The 15,955-nt window shown below is 36.6% G+C and overlaps 1 protein-coding gene across 5 annotated transcripts in view; it reads left to right on the top strand.

Annotated features, from left to right (window-relative positions):
• The window catches only part of PHTF2 (putative homeodomain transcription factor 2), a 113,169-nt gene that overhangs the window by 73,128 nt on the left and 24,086 nt on the right, over nt 1-15,955 (top strand). For 4 of the 5 annotated variants that reach the window (XM_033439798.2, XM_004263397.3, XM_033439790.2 and 1 more), the window contains 3 exons: nt 7,306-7,492; nt 9,338-9,493; nt 14,156-14,374. In XM_033439798.2, coding sequence (XP_033295689.1) covers nt 7,306-7,492; nt 9,338-9,493; nt 14,156-14,374 — 562 coding nt within the window. The remainder of the gene's footprint in view (nt 1-7,305; nt 7,493-9,337; nt 9,494-14,155; nt 14,375-15,955) is intronic. The other variant, XM_033439799.2, reaches the window with a different exon arrangement.

The following is a 15,955-nucleotide window of genomic DNA, read 5'->3' as shown; positions in this document are numbered from 1 at the left end:
GGACTGGTCCTAAAAAGATTACAGGTACTATAAGTAAACCCAATTTGGTACACACCTCTCAAACTTATGTGTGGCAGAGGATACTTAGAGAAACACAGGGTCCCAAAAGTCTTTGAAGGGCTATATTAGCATGTAATCAAGGTGTATGCATAGCTCCAGATAGCAGTGATGGTTATATGTAGGCCCCTGTGTCATTTTCTTATATCTGAGATTTTATGCATTTTGTTTCTCTAACCTCCTCTCCTCCTTGATTCCTAACCTTGTGCAAATGAGAGCAAGGCCAGAAATTTCATACTATGTTCTAGAACAAGAGTTATCTGCTACTGTTAACTTCCCCCTAGCAACTCTAATGTCCTTTAATACTGAAAGGATGATCTTCAGTTGGCTCAATTTGTATACCTCTGAATATTTTTGAGAGCACCAACAAATACTTCCAACGTTTTTGCCATGGCAGGACAGAGTATCATGAGTGTTCTTGATTACCTGACTAGGTTTTTAAATATAGAAACACAGTGGTTTTCATGTTTGACACAATACATTTGAGAGATATATATATATTTATATTTATATTTATATATTTTTTGCCGTACGCGGGCCTCTCACTGTTGTGGCTTCTCCCGTTGTGGAGCACAGGCTCCGGACGCGCAGGCTCAGCGGCCATGGCTCACGGGCCTAGCAGCTCCACGGCATGTGTGATCTTCCCGTACCGGGGCACGAACCCGTGTCCCTTGCATCGGCAGGCGGACTCTCAACCACTGCGCCACCAGGGAAGCCGTACAATTGATATTTTATAAGCTAGTAAGTTTTTAAAAGTTGTGTTAACTTTTTGGCTAAAGGTTTTTGGATTTTTTTTTTTTTTTTTTTTGCGGTACGCGGGCCTCTCACTGTTGTGGCCTCTCCCGTTGCGGAGCACAGGCTCCGGACGCGCAGGCTCAGTGGCCATGGCTCACGGGCCCAGCCGCTCCGCGGCGTGTGGAATCTTCCCGGACCGGGGCACAAACCCGTGTCCCCTGCATCGGCAGGCGGACTCTCAACCACTGCGCCACCAGGGAAGCCCTTGGCTAAAGTTTTTATGTGAAAAAATTCAGTTTTATAATTTACTTATGGTGTAGATTGTACATTTATTTGCATTTTTTTAGGAAAGGATCAAATTGTCTCTCACTATATCTCACAAAGGAACTAGGGTAATTATACTACATGTAAAGTCATGTCCTCCTAAGAGTATTTTTGACATAGAGCTACGCTTCTTGAATGTCAAGCATAATACTTTAAAGAAAATTTTACACAGGTCATGCCATCCAAAGATTCAAGTGTTAATTAGTTATTAGCTAGTTATAAAACTATAAGCCATGACCATGGCAGTGAAACTGCACATTGTATCTTTGCAAATGCTTTTTGTTCAGAATCCAGTGCAGCAGTATATAAATGCTGAACCACTATGTTGTACACCTGAAACTAATATAATATTGTATATCAACTCTACTTCAATTTTAAAAAAATCCAAATGCAGGAAATACTGTTTCTGTCATGGAATACATAAAATCATAGTAGACTTGTATGTCTCCATTTTCAACATACTACTAACCTCACGGCCCAGGTGCCTGTGACTCATAGTGTTTGGGTTGGTCTAAGAAACCATTGTTAACTCTGGTTTTATTAAGTGAGTGTGTGATATGCATAAAGTGTAGCTATCAAAAGGTAAGAACTTTCTGTGGATAATACTAAAAAGTACCATTTCTTTCTATATTGTAGGACAGTAATTCCTAACCAGCTTCTTTCTATCCTGCTTTTGTTTTTGATAGGGAATGATGATTTAGAATCATGTGTTTATTTTAAAATCAAAGTGCTGTTAATATTGAATCACTATGCTGTAAAAAAAAAAAAAACAATTACCAAAAAAATGCAATTACAAAAAAAAACCCCACTAAATTCTCCCCTGAGAAGGAGGAAATTCTATTAAATGATCCCCTGCCCCCCAAAAAAAGAAAGGAAAAAAATCAAAATATTTAGCTCGCTTCAGTTTATTTTTTTTACATATTTTTCAGTTCACTTAAATAGAAGTAACTTCCCTTTAAAAAATATACTCTAAGTAGAATTTCACAATATATATATTTAAAATATAAAAATCTCTCACTCCCACTGTCTTTCCCTAATAATTTTACCCCCTTTTGTAAGGGAATGGGAAGAATTACTTAAACATATGAGTCTTGGTAAACTATGTTCCTTTTGAGAAATTAATATAATTCTGTGAAGTTCTTACTTTCAGCAGTTAATGACAATATGAATGATATAGCAATCAGTGGTAAAACTAAACCTTGCCTGGAGCAGTCACAATTTTTGACCCTCTTTAACCTGCTTTATTGGAACTTAGCCCTCCTACATTTTCTCCTTTCAGCATGTCCCTGATGCTCAGATCTAAAGTAATCAGTCTGTACCTTTAAAAATATATAATTTTATTTTGAAACAATTTCAAACTTACAGAAATGTTGAGAGAACAGTGCAAAGAACTCCCATATATCTTCCCCCAGAGATCCAGTTCAATTCTGTTAATTGTCCCTATTTATATCCTTTACAGCAAAAGGATCAATCTGGGATCATGTGCCACATCCAGGGGTCATGTCTTGTCTCCTTCATTGTGGGACAGACTTCAGTCTTTCCTCAAGTTTCCTGTTTTTCACAGTTTGGAAGATACAGAGCAGTCACTTTGTAGAATGTCTATTAATTTGGGTTTGTGCACGTGGTTTTCTGGATCTAGCTCCAAGTGACTTGTGAGAGCTGACTATGTATATCTCTTCCCAATGCTGTCTTCAGCGTTGTCAGTTGGTATTTGAAATTGGCCGTGGTAGGATTATTTACACCATGGGAATAAGGGAACACTATAAACAAGAGCTTTTTACCCCTGGATAGCTGGTTGTTCAACATTTAGCAGCATATCACTGAGTTGGTAGTGTGATATTTCTTCATAATTAAACCCAGTTATGCATTTTTGGCAGTAATATCATTGCATCCTGTTAGGTGGCAAACTATGTAGATTTGTTCCCTTACTAGTGATATTTATATGAATCACTTGATTAAGATAGTGTCTGCTATATTTCTCCATTATAAATTTATTTATTTTTTCGTTTATAATCAACAAATGTCCTATGTGGAGCTGCATTAACTATAAAAATAACCTATTTTTCATCCCACCTTCACCTTCTGGTTTTAGTATCCATTGATGATTCTTGCTTGAATTATTATTATGGTGGTTGCCAAATGATGGTAATTTTTCTAACTCTATCGTTCCTTCTACATTTATTACTTGGCATTCTACTTTACGGAAGAGCTTTCCCTTAATTATTTACTTATGGATTTCTATTTTTTTCAATTTGTTGCTGTCATTATTTATTTTGTTATTAGATTGGCTTCAATTTGGCCAGGGGAGCCCCTTTGAGCAGTTTCTTTATCTTTTTGTCATGTCCTTATCATTCTCTGAACCCTTCCTTACTTTCTGGCACAACAAAATGTTTCCAGCTTCAACTTGTACTTCCACTGCCTCAGGCCTGGAATGAATCACTTCTTCAAGGAGAGTGGTGTATAGAAACCAAGATCTGAATGCTGGATACGCTCATTGCTATTGTGGTGTTGCTACCCTGGGGCCTTCTCAGTGGACAGAGCTAGAAAGTGTGTGTGTTTGTGTGTGTGTGTGTGTGTGTGTGTGTGTGTGTGTCCTTTTACATTTATATTTATTTCTTTAGATATAAACCATGAATTTGCAGTGGTAGTTCCAATTCAGATACAATATCACGGAGTTCATTTTATCTTTTCTCCTCTTTATATCTTCCTTCTCTACCACTGAAAAGTCTGGTTCCTATTGTTCTCAATATACTTATTCAATTAATCCTCTGTATGTAGCCCATCTCCCATCCCCTCTGGGCTGCACCTGGCCCCCTGCCCTAAAATTGCCTTCATATGAGTTACCATTACTGGCTGTTGCTGGGCTGTTCCTGCTGTTCCATTCCAACAATGCTTTTGCAAGTGCTGTTATCACCAGCCACTGCCAAGCTGCCTCGATTTGTATTTTGAGCTGCTTTGTAAACTCTGAGGTTGGTACTTACATTTAGTGTTTTCTTTGTTATTTCAGCTTGGTTTGTAAGTTATCTGCACTTAGCAGAAGAGAAGCATCAGATAGCTACTGTAGCTTAGTAACTTTCTGTTCATATCTTCTGATAGTGTTACTTGTACTTCGAGGAGATATTGGGAGAGAGAAACAACCCAGAGAAGATTGGAAGGAGGCAGAGATAAGGAAGAGAGGAAGTAGGGAGGAAGTAGGAGATAGCCGAAAGGTAAATGGAGCGAGTGCTACTAGTACTCTTGCCCCTGGCTTAACATAGTCTTTACTCTGTCCTGGTAAGGAAAGAATACATTCCCCTTAGAAAAATTCTTAAAGCAGCCGTTATTACTGATTCAAAGCCCTTTTCACTAAGCCCGTATCTTTTGGCCCTCTAGGGTTCTGGTTCACTCTGCAAGTTTACAGCTAACTTTTTTTTTGCTTTGACCATTGGCTTCTAGGCCTGTGTTATCAACTGCTTACTGATCTTTCTCGGGATGTTCCCAGGCACTTCAGGTCCAACATTCTATCTTTCTTCCCAAATACATTTCTCTTCTTGCATATCCTGGCTGATTAATGGTTCTGTTCTATCAACTTTTCAGTCTTCCTTTACCTTATTCACCACCTTCCCCCTCCCTTTCCAGCCCAGTACAGTTTCCATGAAGCTTCATAAATACCTTTCCAGCACACACTTTCACTGTCTTTGAGTTTCTCACATTTTTAAGATATCAAGTAACTTCACTTCCCTTGGTGTTTTTCCACATCTACGTTTTCCACAATATTCAAGGGAGAGGTAAAGGGAACAGTTAATAACTGGTATTTCTGTCTCTTTCTTCTCTAGGCAGAGAAGGTCACAGGTTTTCTCTGCACCTTTTATTTTCTCTTTTGCCCTTTCTCCTCTCTATTGTAATTCATTTTCCTCCCTCCCTCTGCCACTCTTAAATGATCTTTGTTCTATGGCTCATTCCCTTAGTCTCTCCATGCCTCTTAAGGTAATATAGAAAGAAAAGGGTCAGAAGATTAGACTTTTGAGTCTTGCAGCTCTGCTGAGGTGTGTTCTTCATAACCAGAAAGCATCAGAGCTCTGTAGAGCATATGGGAGGTATGGCCTGTCTGTCCCCTTTAGTAGTCTTGCAGGAGAAGGTCAGGAAGGAAAGGGGCCTGTTTGTACGAGACAGAAATTTTCTAGGCTTTCATGAGTGTGTTAAGAAGAAATCCTAACAGGCAGTTTCCCAGAGAGTGGGCATTTGGAGGTAGTGTGGAGAATATAATTAACCTCATAGTCAGAAGGTCTGTGTTCTAATGGCAGCTTTGCCTCTAACTGGCTATGTGACCTTAAATAAGTCACTTAGACCTCTTTATATTTCTGATTCCTTGTTTCCAAAATGAATATTTAGCATAGATGAATTCTAAGGTCCTGCACAGTTCTGATAGATTCCAATAGAACTGAGTAACTGTAGTGTTAAAGGTAACATTTTTTCCCCATTTGAAAGTCCTTTTGTTTTTTGAGCTGCCTGAAAGCAATATACTAGTTTTATTTTTCCTGTCTTGCAAAACTGATACTTTGGAGAAAATTCAAGGGAATTTATTTAAGTATAATTAAATACAATTGCTTTTTAATAATGTTTTATGACAGACTTAATCTGCATTGAGCACATTTTAATTTTATGTGGGATTTACATTATGTTTCTACTAATATTTCTTTTGGATAGCCATTCTTTCACCCACCGTAGTCTCTGAAGAGGACTCTGCAAGCATTTGCCTATTAATCAAATGGTTTATTATTTTCCATGTTATATTTTTTGTATTGAGAAAAACTTAATACCTATAAATGAAGAACCTCAATTGTAGTCTTTTAGGTACTTGTAAGCTACATTACTAACATTTTTCTAGAGTATTTCAGTGGGTGAAAGAGGTTACTTCTTTTTCTTTGCGTTCTTTGTTTTTACTTCTTCCATTATGTAGAATCTTGTACAGAGTTTTCCTTTTTTTCATGTGCTTTGTGTTACAAAAGGTCCTGTGTCTCCATTGTATATTAAAATGAATTTATCAGAATATTTATGTATCCATACTAATGGTAAAGTATTTGGGTAAAGGAGAGTATTAAAACTAAGTTAAGGGCTTCCCTGGTGGCACAGTGATTGAGAATCTGCCTGCCGATGCAGGGGACACGGGTTCGAGCCCTGGTCTGGGAAGATCCCACATGCCGCGGAGCAACTGGGCCCGTGAGCCACAACTACTGAGCCTGCGTGTCTGGAGCCTGTGCTCCACAACAAGAGAGGCCGCGATAGTGAGAGGCCTGTGCACCGCGATGAAGAGCGGCCCCCGCTTGCCACAACTAGAGAAAGCCCTCGCACAGAAACGAAGACCCAACACTGTCAAAAATAAATAAATAAATAAATATTAAAAAAAAAACAAAACTAAGTTAAACCACTAATTGCAACTTAATAGTTACTGAGGTAGTTCTTTAAAAAATAAGACCTTAAAAATATATTATTAACCATAATAAAATCGCTAAAATTTTGATCCTAGATTTTGCTCAAAGACCAGGTGATTTTTTTTAATCATTTTTTTAATAAGTTTATTTATTTATTTATTTATTTTGGCTGCGTTGGGTCTTCGTTGCTGCGCACGGGCTTTCTCTAGTTGCGGTGAGTGGAGGCTACTCTTCGTTGTGGTGCACGGGCTTCTCATTGCAGTGGCTTCTCTTGTTGCAGAGCATGGGCTCTAGGTGCGTGGGTTTCAGTAGTTGTGGCACATGGGCTCAATAGTTGTGGTTCGCGGGCTCTAGAGTGCAGGCTCAGTAGTTGTGGCGCATGGGCTTAGTTGCTCCACGGCATGTGGGATCTTCCCAGACCCGGCCTCGAACCCGTGTCCCCTGCATTGGCAGGCGGATTCTTAACCACTCCGCCACCAGGGAAGTCCAGACCAGGTGATTTTGACCAATAATTGTTTGGTAAGTTAGGGCATGTCTCTTAGAATTGCTATTTGTAAGACCTTAAAAGTTATAAAATAAGCTGTAGGACATTGATTTACATGTTTATTTTTTATGATAGATATTATATTTTTGAATTATTTATTGTAAAAATAAGGTAGTGATTAAAACGCTGAGAAATAACTATCAGATTTAATTATTAACAGATCATAATTTCTGCTGGTAACCTATCCAGAATAAGCTAGTCCACATAACATGCTTCACATATTTTCCTTTTTAGATCAAAGAAAGCAAAGAATTCAATTGATAAATCAACTGAGACTGACAATGGCTATGTATCCCTTGATGGGAAAAAGACTGTTAAAAGCAGCGAAGATGGAGTACAAAGCCATGAACCTCAGTGTGAAACTCTTCGAGCAGAAGAGGCAACCTGGAACACAGGAACACTGAGGAACATGCCCAGCAAAGTAAGTGTGATTTTTAAAAGTAATTTGTGTGATTTTATGTTAGTTAATGGGAAGTGACTTAGACATAGGAGTTGCCCTTGAGTATATGTATTTTCTTCAGAATGTATTCTGTGAGCCTTTACAAATCACACTGATGAAGCTGAAAATCCGATAAAGTAGTGTGAATAAACCTGATTTCTAGTATAACTTGGCACCTTCTGAATTGATTGATGGCTCCAGTTTTTCTGAAATGTTAAAGCACTTTATAATTTATAGTTGATATTTGTTAAACGTTACTTTTTATTTCCCCATTTCTGTGTGTGTGTAAGAATTTATTTCAAATGGAACATCTAAATTATTCTAGACACTGAACTAGGACCCTGGTTTTCCATTAATGTTCTCTTTAAGAAAATATTACCTTGTTTTTCCTACCTTTGTTACCTTTGGTGTCAGCACATTTGTTTTGTTTTTAATTTGAAAAAAAGTCTTACTGAGGAAATATTTGCTAAGGATAACAATTGTTTGTTTACTTTACCAGAAGAAGCCCTGGGTTTATTGTAACAAAGCTTAATGTAATATCTTCTTTCTGTTTGTTTACCTGAAGATTTTTGGTTAAATAATCTATTCTTTTTTAATTTAATTTATTTATTTCTTTGTTTGTTTTTAATTTTTGGCTGTGTTGGGTCTTTGTTGCTGCGCATGGGCTTTCTCTAGTTGCAGCAAGCAGGGGCTACTCTTCTTTGCAGGGGGCGGGCTTCTCATTGTGGTTTCTCTTGTTGCAGAGCACGGGCTCTAGAGCGCAGGCTCAGTGGTTGTGGCGCATGGGCTTAGCTGTTCCGTTGCATGCGGGATCTTCCCGGGCCAGGGATCGGACTCGTGTCCCCTGCGATGGCAGGCGGATTCTTAACCACTGAGCCACCAGGGAAGCCCAAATAATTTATTCTTTAAAAGCTGTTACAGTAAAAAAATATATATATATGGTCAAATTAAAAGATGTTACCTTTGTTACATTTAGGAACGTAAGCATGAACATGTGTGTTGAGGAAAGTAAAGGAAGAAAAGAGGATTCTCTATTTTGAGTGAAGTATGTGTTATTGCTTGACAGTACATGTATTTTCAGTACCTGTAGCTATATAATAAATAGCATGGGGCAGCAATGAATCAGAGTCCCTTACTCTGATTTTAGATTTTTGAGGCATTTAACTCTCTGGTAATGTGAGCCTCACATCACTAGCATCAGTCAACAAATAAATTAAGTTTTTAGTCATGCAGTTTTCAAACACATTTCCAGGTATGTATTACCTACTAACGTCATATAAGAGGAACATGAAAGTATCAGTAAAATATCTGCTCTGGAGTCTCTCAGTTTCAGAACTTCTGGAATCTGGTTATCTCTAAAAAATCAATATTTACATGGTGTTGTCTGCCTCATATGTATTTCATTAAGCTACCAGTCACCTCCTCATTGCCTCATAACCTATTATTAAATCAGTGCTGGTCTTAAGATTGATAGCATTTTTGGTTTGTGAGAATAATGTAATTCATTTTAGGTCTCTCAAGCTTCCTTTAAAGGGTCTCTGTTCTGCTTTTATACTATTTTACGTTCTCAATTTTGTAAGACATTTCAGATCCTTTTGTGAACAGAAATGTCATAGAACAATATTTGACAAATGACTATTGAGTTACTTTAGTCACTGATTTAAGACATTTTTTAGAAAATCAGGTAGTACTAATCAATTACTCTGAGATCTTTAGAGGTATTTGAAGGTATATGTGTATATGTATGTATAATTTAAAATTTTGCAGTTTTAAAGCTGCAAGGTTAGTCAGAAATTACCAACAACTCTTTTTATACTCCTAACCTAGGATACCCAAAGGACAGTAACAAATGTCTCTGATGAAGTCTCCAGTGAAGAAGGTCCAGAAACAGGATACCTATTGCGCCGTCATGCAGACAGGACTTCTGAGAGCATTCTTCGGAATAGAAAGTCACATCATTATAAGAAACATTACCCTAATGAGGTATATACTTTGGCCTTGCATCTGTACATATATATCTATTTTGTATGTTTTTAATTTACAACTTTTTTCAACAAATTTATGATTATTGAAATAGCAGATATTTCCCATCAATCTCAATATCTTACTGTTATATGATCTGGACTTACAGAGGAGCAGTTTTAGATTAATGTATTTCACACATGATAGCCACACACTTGTATTCATTTTGTGCATTATCTCTGAAGACTCATACATTGAGTTTGTTGTTTCCTTTTAAAGAAGATCCTGGAGAGACATTCTGTGAACTCCTATGTTAGTCTTTTCCACGATTTGAAAGGCTTTATAACTTCTAGATTGTAGCAAAGTTATTATTCTAAGTGACTTCCTTCATGTTACTGTCACCAGTTAAGTCGCCCAGGCTATAAAATTCAATTCCTTTTTCTTCTTGATTCTGTTTTTCTTTGTTAATGTCTGTTTTTCTCCAAACCCTTTTCCAACTTTATCACATCTCTTGAAGTTATTATATCTCTTGAAATATTTAAATAGAAAAAAAATTTCATTCAATTGTATTTTCACATTTTATTCTAAGGACAATACATTGTCTTGCTTGAAGGCACATGAATTACTTTTTACCTCACTTTTTGATAAACATTACCTTCTACTCTTTTTGTAGTATTAGAATATATATTTTTTTTCTTGATGATTTAGGGTCAAACTTGCGAAAAATCTAATATTACGCTGTGCTGGAATATGAATAGCTTAAGAGTTTTAAGATTAGAAGAGTTACTTTTTCTTTGTACACTCTTCTTTGTGGTTTTATCTCTAGTCAATCTTTCTACGTGACTACAGCTGTTTCTTCTCTCAGTGGCTGCCATTAGAAAGACACTAATGCCAGTATGTCTACTCATTGCCTCTTCATCCACATTATCTGATGTACCGTTTAGTGTTCCTAAGCCAGTTAACCATGCTTGTGAAATTCAGTCTTATTCCATGCACAGGTAGAAGTCTGTTGGTCCTGGAAAGAATTCAGGACCTCCAATAGAAGGAGGTCTCCACTCTCCTATAGAATAAATTACTTGGCTTTAGAGGTACTTTTCTCTCCCCTAATCTTTACTTTTCTTGGTTTGCAGCTATATTTTGAAATATTGAGATTCTTGAAGGGCAGAACATTATTCTACTAATCTTAACTTTTAAAAAATAAATGTTTCTTAAAATCTTCCAGATTCCAAGTAAGGCTGATAATTAGCTAGTAGGCATTGGTTGTTTTAAATCTTTTTAAAAATGATATAAAAGATTACTTAAAAATAAAATCTGGTCTTCAAATTCTTCATCTGTGAAGTGAGGAACTTTAGACTAGAAAATATTTAAAAAGCTGTATTTCAGTTCCAAATTTTTTTACTCTCAAGTCAAACCACCTTCAAAGTTGTTCTTACTTTTTATTGAAAAAGCAAAACACAGCCTCCTTTGAATAAGTAAAATTCAGACAGAGGATTTGTAGCGTTGTTTTGCGTCTATATGTATTTATTACTATACTCTTCAAATTACTGGTGATACTGTTTTCTTTTAGGGTGAGGCACAAAGAAATCATTTGGGGAAGCACTTTGTGCAGGGGTAAGACTGGTGGACCTTACTTGAAGAGTACTGGTCAGAGACCCAGCCATTTGTTGTAAGCCTCCCAGATGTCAGAATCTATAGATATACTTTTTAGGGGCATTTTTCAGGAAGAATCATCCAATCTTCTGGTGGCATGGGGGTGGTAGATATTATACCACGCTGTCATGGTGTTTGGCACCAAGGGGGTTGGGGATGAGGTAGTGATCTTGCCATTCAGTGTGTTGGACTTTCACCTAACCCTCTTCCCTCTTCCTTCTCAACCCCCAAACCCTACCCCCACCCTGGTTTCTTGCCTTTTTCTACTATCTACTATATCTGATTGGCTTCTTCCAGTCTCTTGTTGGGAAGATGGTGGTAGAATTACTTGGTTATCTGAGATATAGGAGGTGTCCTGGGGAACCGGTAGCTCTGTTTAAGCATTTGTCCTGTTTCCTAGCTCTGTCTTGCTTTGTTTAACTCTGCAGGTATCTTTAATTTTTATTCCCTATTGTGGATTAGCTTTTCATCTGATGAAGGCAGCATTTGATGGAAAGCATAGTGAAGAAACCATGGGCATGGAGTCAGACTACTTAAGTGACTTTGGAAAAATTATTTAACTTACCTGAGTCTCAGTTTCTGTCTCTGTACAGTGGTGAGGGAGGGAGACTGGCCTCATCAGATTGTTAAGTTTAAATAAGATTATGCATAATTGCCATGCACAAAGTATTTATGTTATAAATGCTTATTCCCTTCATCTATTTCAGTTCAAATAAATAAACTTTCTTAATATGATTATATTCTCAGTTTTAGCTATCTGTCTAAAGATTTGAAATAAGCAGAACAAATTGTATTAAATGAGCAGTAGCTCATTTCCTATTTTTTGGCTTAATTCAGCAATTTGTAGTGAAATTTAAAGTGGCCACTAACTACCTAAATACTGCAGATAAAATTCTGTTTGAAATGTAAGCAATTATAGGCAATAATTTTTAGATTTTACATTTGTAAAATGGCCCATTTATTAATCACTATTTGACAAAATACATTTATAATGAATTATAGATATTTCTTTATCCCTGAAATCACCCATTAGTTTCACTTAAACAGTCATCAGGCCTTTAATCCTATTACTTATTTCTGTATCTGATTAACAAGTCTGCATCAGAAATTAGTTATAGATAATAAGCTAGTTTTATCAAAAATTTTGGATTAGCAATTACTTAATACAGTCTGTGTCTTGCTATCTAATGAAAACTGTTGTGATGAAAACTGCTTATGCTTCAAATATTCTGGTTGACATTAGTGAATCGGAAGTATTTTTAGAGTGCTTTTCACGAAAGAAAGCTGACTAATTTTTACCCTTTTCTCTTTCTGTATTTTTTTTCTTTCTTTTTTCATTTTCCTGCTCAACTCTTTCGGAAAATTTGTACGTCTCCCTCAAACAACCCTCCTCCCACAAATACTCTATCAGTACACTAAATATTTATTTAGTATCCCATTCTAATATCAATAAATTATCAATAATATATCTCATTCATTTAAGACATTTTGTTACCTGTGCTAATGATGGCAAAAAAAAGTAGTGTTTGGCTTCTTTCATAGACTTATAGTGTATTTGAGAGTTTTGATTTATTTGAGAACGTGAAATACATGAACATCTAACACAGACAGTATTACAGATGCCAGACAACAGTGCAAAATTTATCATTAGATGAATATAAATAATAATAACTCGCTTCAGGGACAAAGTAATTGTTCTAAATAGAGAGTACCTTTAAAGTAACATTTGTCGAGCGCCTTTGTACTAGGTTTGTATTAAAAGCTACAGTGCTCATTTAATTTTTAATATCTATTTAAGGTAGGTAGTTTTATTCCCCATTGGTAGATGGCTAAACTAAGACTCAGAAACAAGGTAAGACAGCTGGAAAGGGGTAGAGATGGTATTTTCCTGACACTTTTTGTTAAGTAGGCTTTAAAGGAGAGTAGGATTACAGTAAGAGGTAGGAACATGATCAGAGGCTAGAGTGGCAAAGAGCAAGCTGGGTTTAGAGGCTAAGACGTAGCCCAGTGTCACTGGAGGAGAAGTGGAGAACAGGATCCGAAGTAGCACATTTGAAGACAAGGCTCGGTGAAGGAATGTGAACTTTATGCAGAACAGTGGGAAGCCACAGAAAGATTTTTGTCTGAGGAATGAAAAAATAGCTTCACTGTGGGAAGGTTAATCTGGAAAGAGGGGAAGGCCTTTCAGATAGGGGTCAGTCAGGAAGGTCTTAGAGCAAACAAGGTGTGAATGATGAAGTCTGAACTGTGGTGATAACATGGAAAATAGAGAGGGTAAATATAAAACATTTTAAAGTAGAATTGACAAAATCTTAGTGACAGAGGATAGCTAAAAGCAAATCCAAAAATTTCAGCATACTTGACTACATAAGGATGGCTATTACCATTCTTTATTTAGGAAAGGTTATTTGGAATTAATTTAAATTAAAATGTAGTCAAAGGTATTTATTTTGTACGTTAAAAACTCTTAGGAAAAAGGTAAATTGATCAGAAATTATTTAACTTGTGCCTTTTAGTTTTTCACTTTTTTACAATAGATTAAGAAACATGAGTTGGCAGTTATCTTCCTGATATAGATTATTTGTTAATTTTATATCAATTTATTGAACTTCTGTTTGAAAACAAAAACAGTAGATACATGAAATCTATTGTTGCTAAAAAAAAAAACTAAGAAAAGAACTGCATTAAACACATCAATTAAAGTGGGTTAACATTCACTGACTATGCAGTCCATATGGATTTAGGCTAGTCTCTGAATTCTGAACTTTGTATAAACTTTAAGAGAAAACAGGCACAACTTTTGCCTGCAAAATAACACTTGAGCTGAGATGTGAAATCAAATTTTGATATGAGGAAATTTTGTTTCTCCTTAAAAAATATTATGTATTTTAATGCTTTGCTATTTATTTCACTGTCATTTGACAGTGTGTGTGTTGTTTTAGCAAAAAGTAGCAATATATATTTCTGATAGAATCCTTTGAGTTGGAAAGGGTACATAAATTGTATTAATGTCAAAGAATATCTTGATTTCAGGATGCCCCTAAATCGGGTACTAGTTGCAGCTCTCGCTGTTCAAGTTCCAGACAGGATTCTGAGAGCACAAGGCCAGAATCTGAAACAGAAGATGTATTATGGGAAGACTTGTTACATTGTGCAGAATGCCGATCATCTTGTACCAGTGAGACAGATGTGGAAAATCCTCAAATTAATCCATGTGTGAAAAAAGAATATAGAGACGACCCTTTTCATCAGGTTGGTTTACAGTGTTGGATTATGTGGGGCTATAAGTCCAGCTCCTTTGAATGTAAGTACAGATTTTACAGAGGTGAAGAAAAAACTTACAATTAAAATAATGTTCCTGTATTATTTTTATTTTCATGTGAGCTGCAGTCTGGCTTCACTGGAGCATAGAATCTTAGTATTTGTATAATGATTGTGTCACTCACCTTGCAAACATATATTCCTGAGAAATTGTCAGTAAATAGAGTTTTGTAAGTCAAATTGTACTTTAGATGCATTAGTCCTTTGCTCACTCAGCATACCTCACGGTCAGTTTCATCTATACCTGTGGTCTTAACTCCACCTATAAGATTATAATTCACAAATTCACATCTCATGAGTATCAGATTTGTATCTCCAAGTGCCTATAGTAATGCTATCCAACAGAAGTATAATGAGAGTTACATGTGTAATCTAAAATTTTCTGGTAGTCTCATTTAAAAACATTTAGAAAGGTGGAATTAATTTAAGTATGTTTTGTTTAACCCAATATATTCAAAATATTATCATTTCAACATATAACTAGTATGAGAAATATTAATGAAATATGTTACATTTTTTAATACTCTCTTCAATATCTGTTGTGAACACTTAACAGCACATCTCATTTGGACTAGCCACATTTCAAGTAATCACTAGCCACATGTGAGGAGGATACCATATTGGACAGCAGAGGTCTATAGGATATCTTCATTTGAATGTCCCACCAGTACTTCACATTTACCAAATACTTGGTCTTCCTTCATAAATCTGTTTTTCTTATGAATGACATCTCCATCCACTCACTTGCCAGTTCAGAAACCTGGGGGTTACTCTTCCTTACCTTCTTCTCTCTCTTATCCAACTTCTCATCAAACCTTAATAATAAAACCAACAAGTAAACTCTTAGACAACTAGAGATGGAAGGAAACTTCCTTAATCTGATAAAAGGTAACTGTCAAAGAACCTTCTAAAGACCTATCATACTTCATGATGAAATTTTAGGATCTTTTTTTTTTTTTTTGCGGTACGCAGGCCTCTCACTGTTGTGGCCTCTCCCGTTGCGGAGCACAGGCTCCGGATGCGCAGGCCCAGCAGCCATGGCTCACGGGCCCAGCCGCTCCGCGGCATGTGGGATCTTCCCAGACCGGGGCACGAACCCGTGTCCCCTGCATCAGCAGGCAGACTGGCAGACTCTCAACCACTGTGCCACCAGGGAAGCCCTAGGATCATTTTTATTAACGTCAGCAACAAGAAAGAGATACCCATTATTACTGCTTTTTCTATCAAAATCCTACCAGCATGTATGTTTGTTTGTGTTTTAGTTGAACTTAGACTGATTTAAAGTCCACATTAAAGAGCAAAATGTCAAGAATAGCAAAAATAATTTTGAAGAACAGAGGACTTTTCTTACTGAGTATAAAAATTTACTTTAAAGGTGTAGTAATTAAGATGGTATGGTACAGCTGTACGCTATAGACTGAATATTATGTCCCCCCATAATTGATATGTCAAAGCCTAATCCCCAATGTGATAGTATTTGGAGATGGGGCCTTTGGGAAGTGATTAGATCAT

The sequence above is a fragment of the Orcinus orca genome, chromosome 9 (assembly GCF_937001465.1).
Source record: "Orcinus orca chromosome 9, mOrcOrc1.1, whole genome shotgun sequence".
Taxonomy (NCBI): domain Eukaryota; kingdom Metazoa; phylum Chordata; class Mammalia; order Artiodactyla; family Delphinidae; genus Orcinus; species Orcinus orca.
This window is presented reverse-complemented; position numbering and strand designations above follow the sequence as displayed.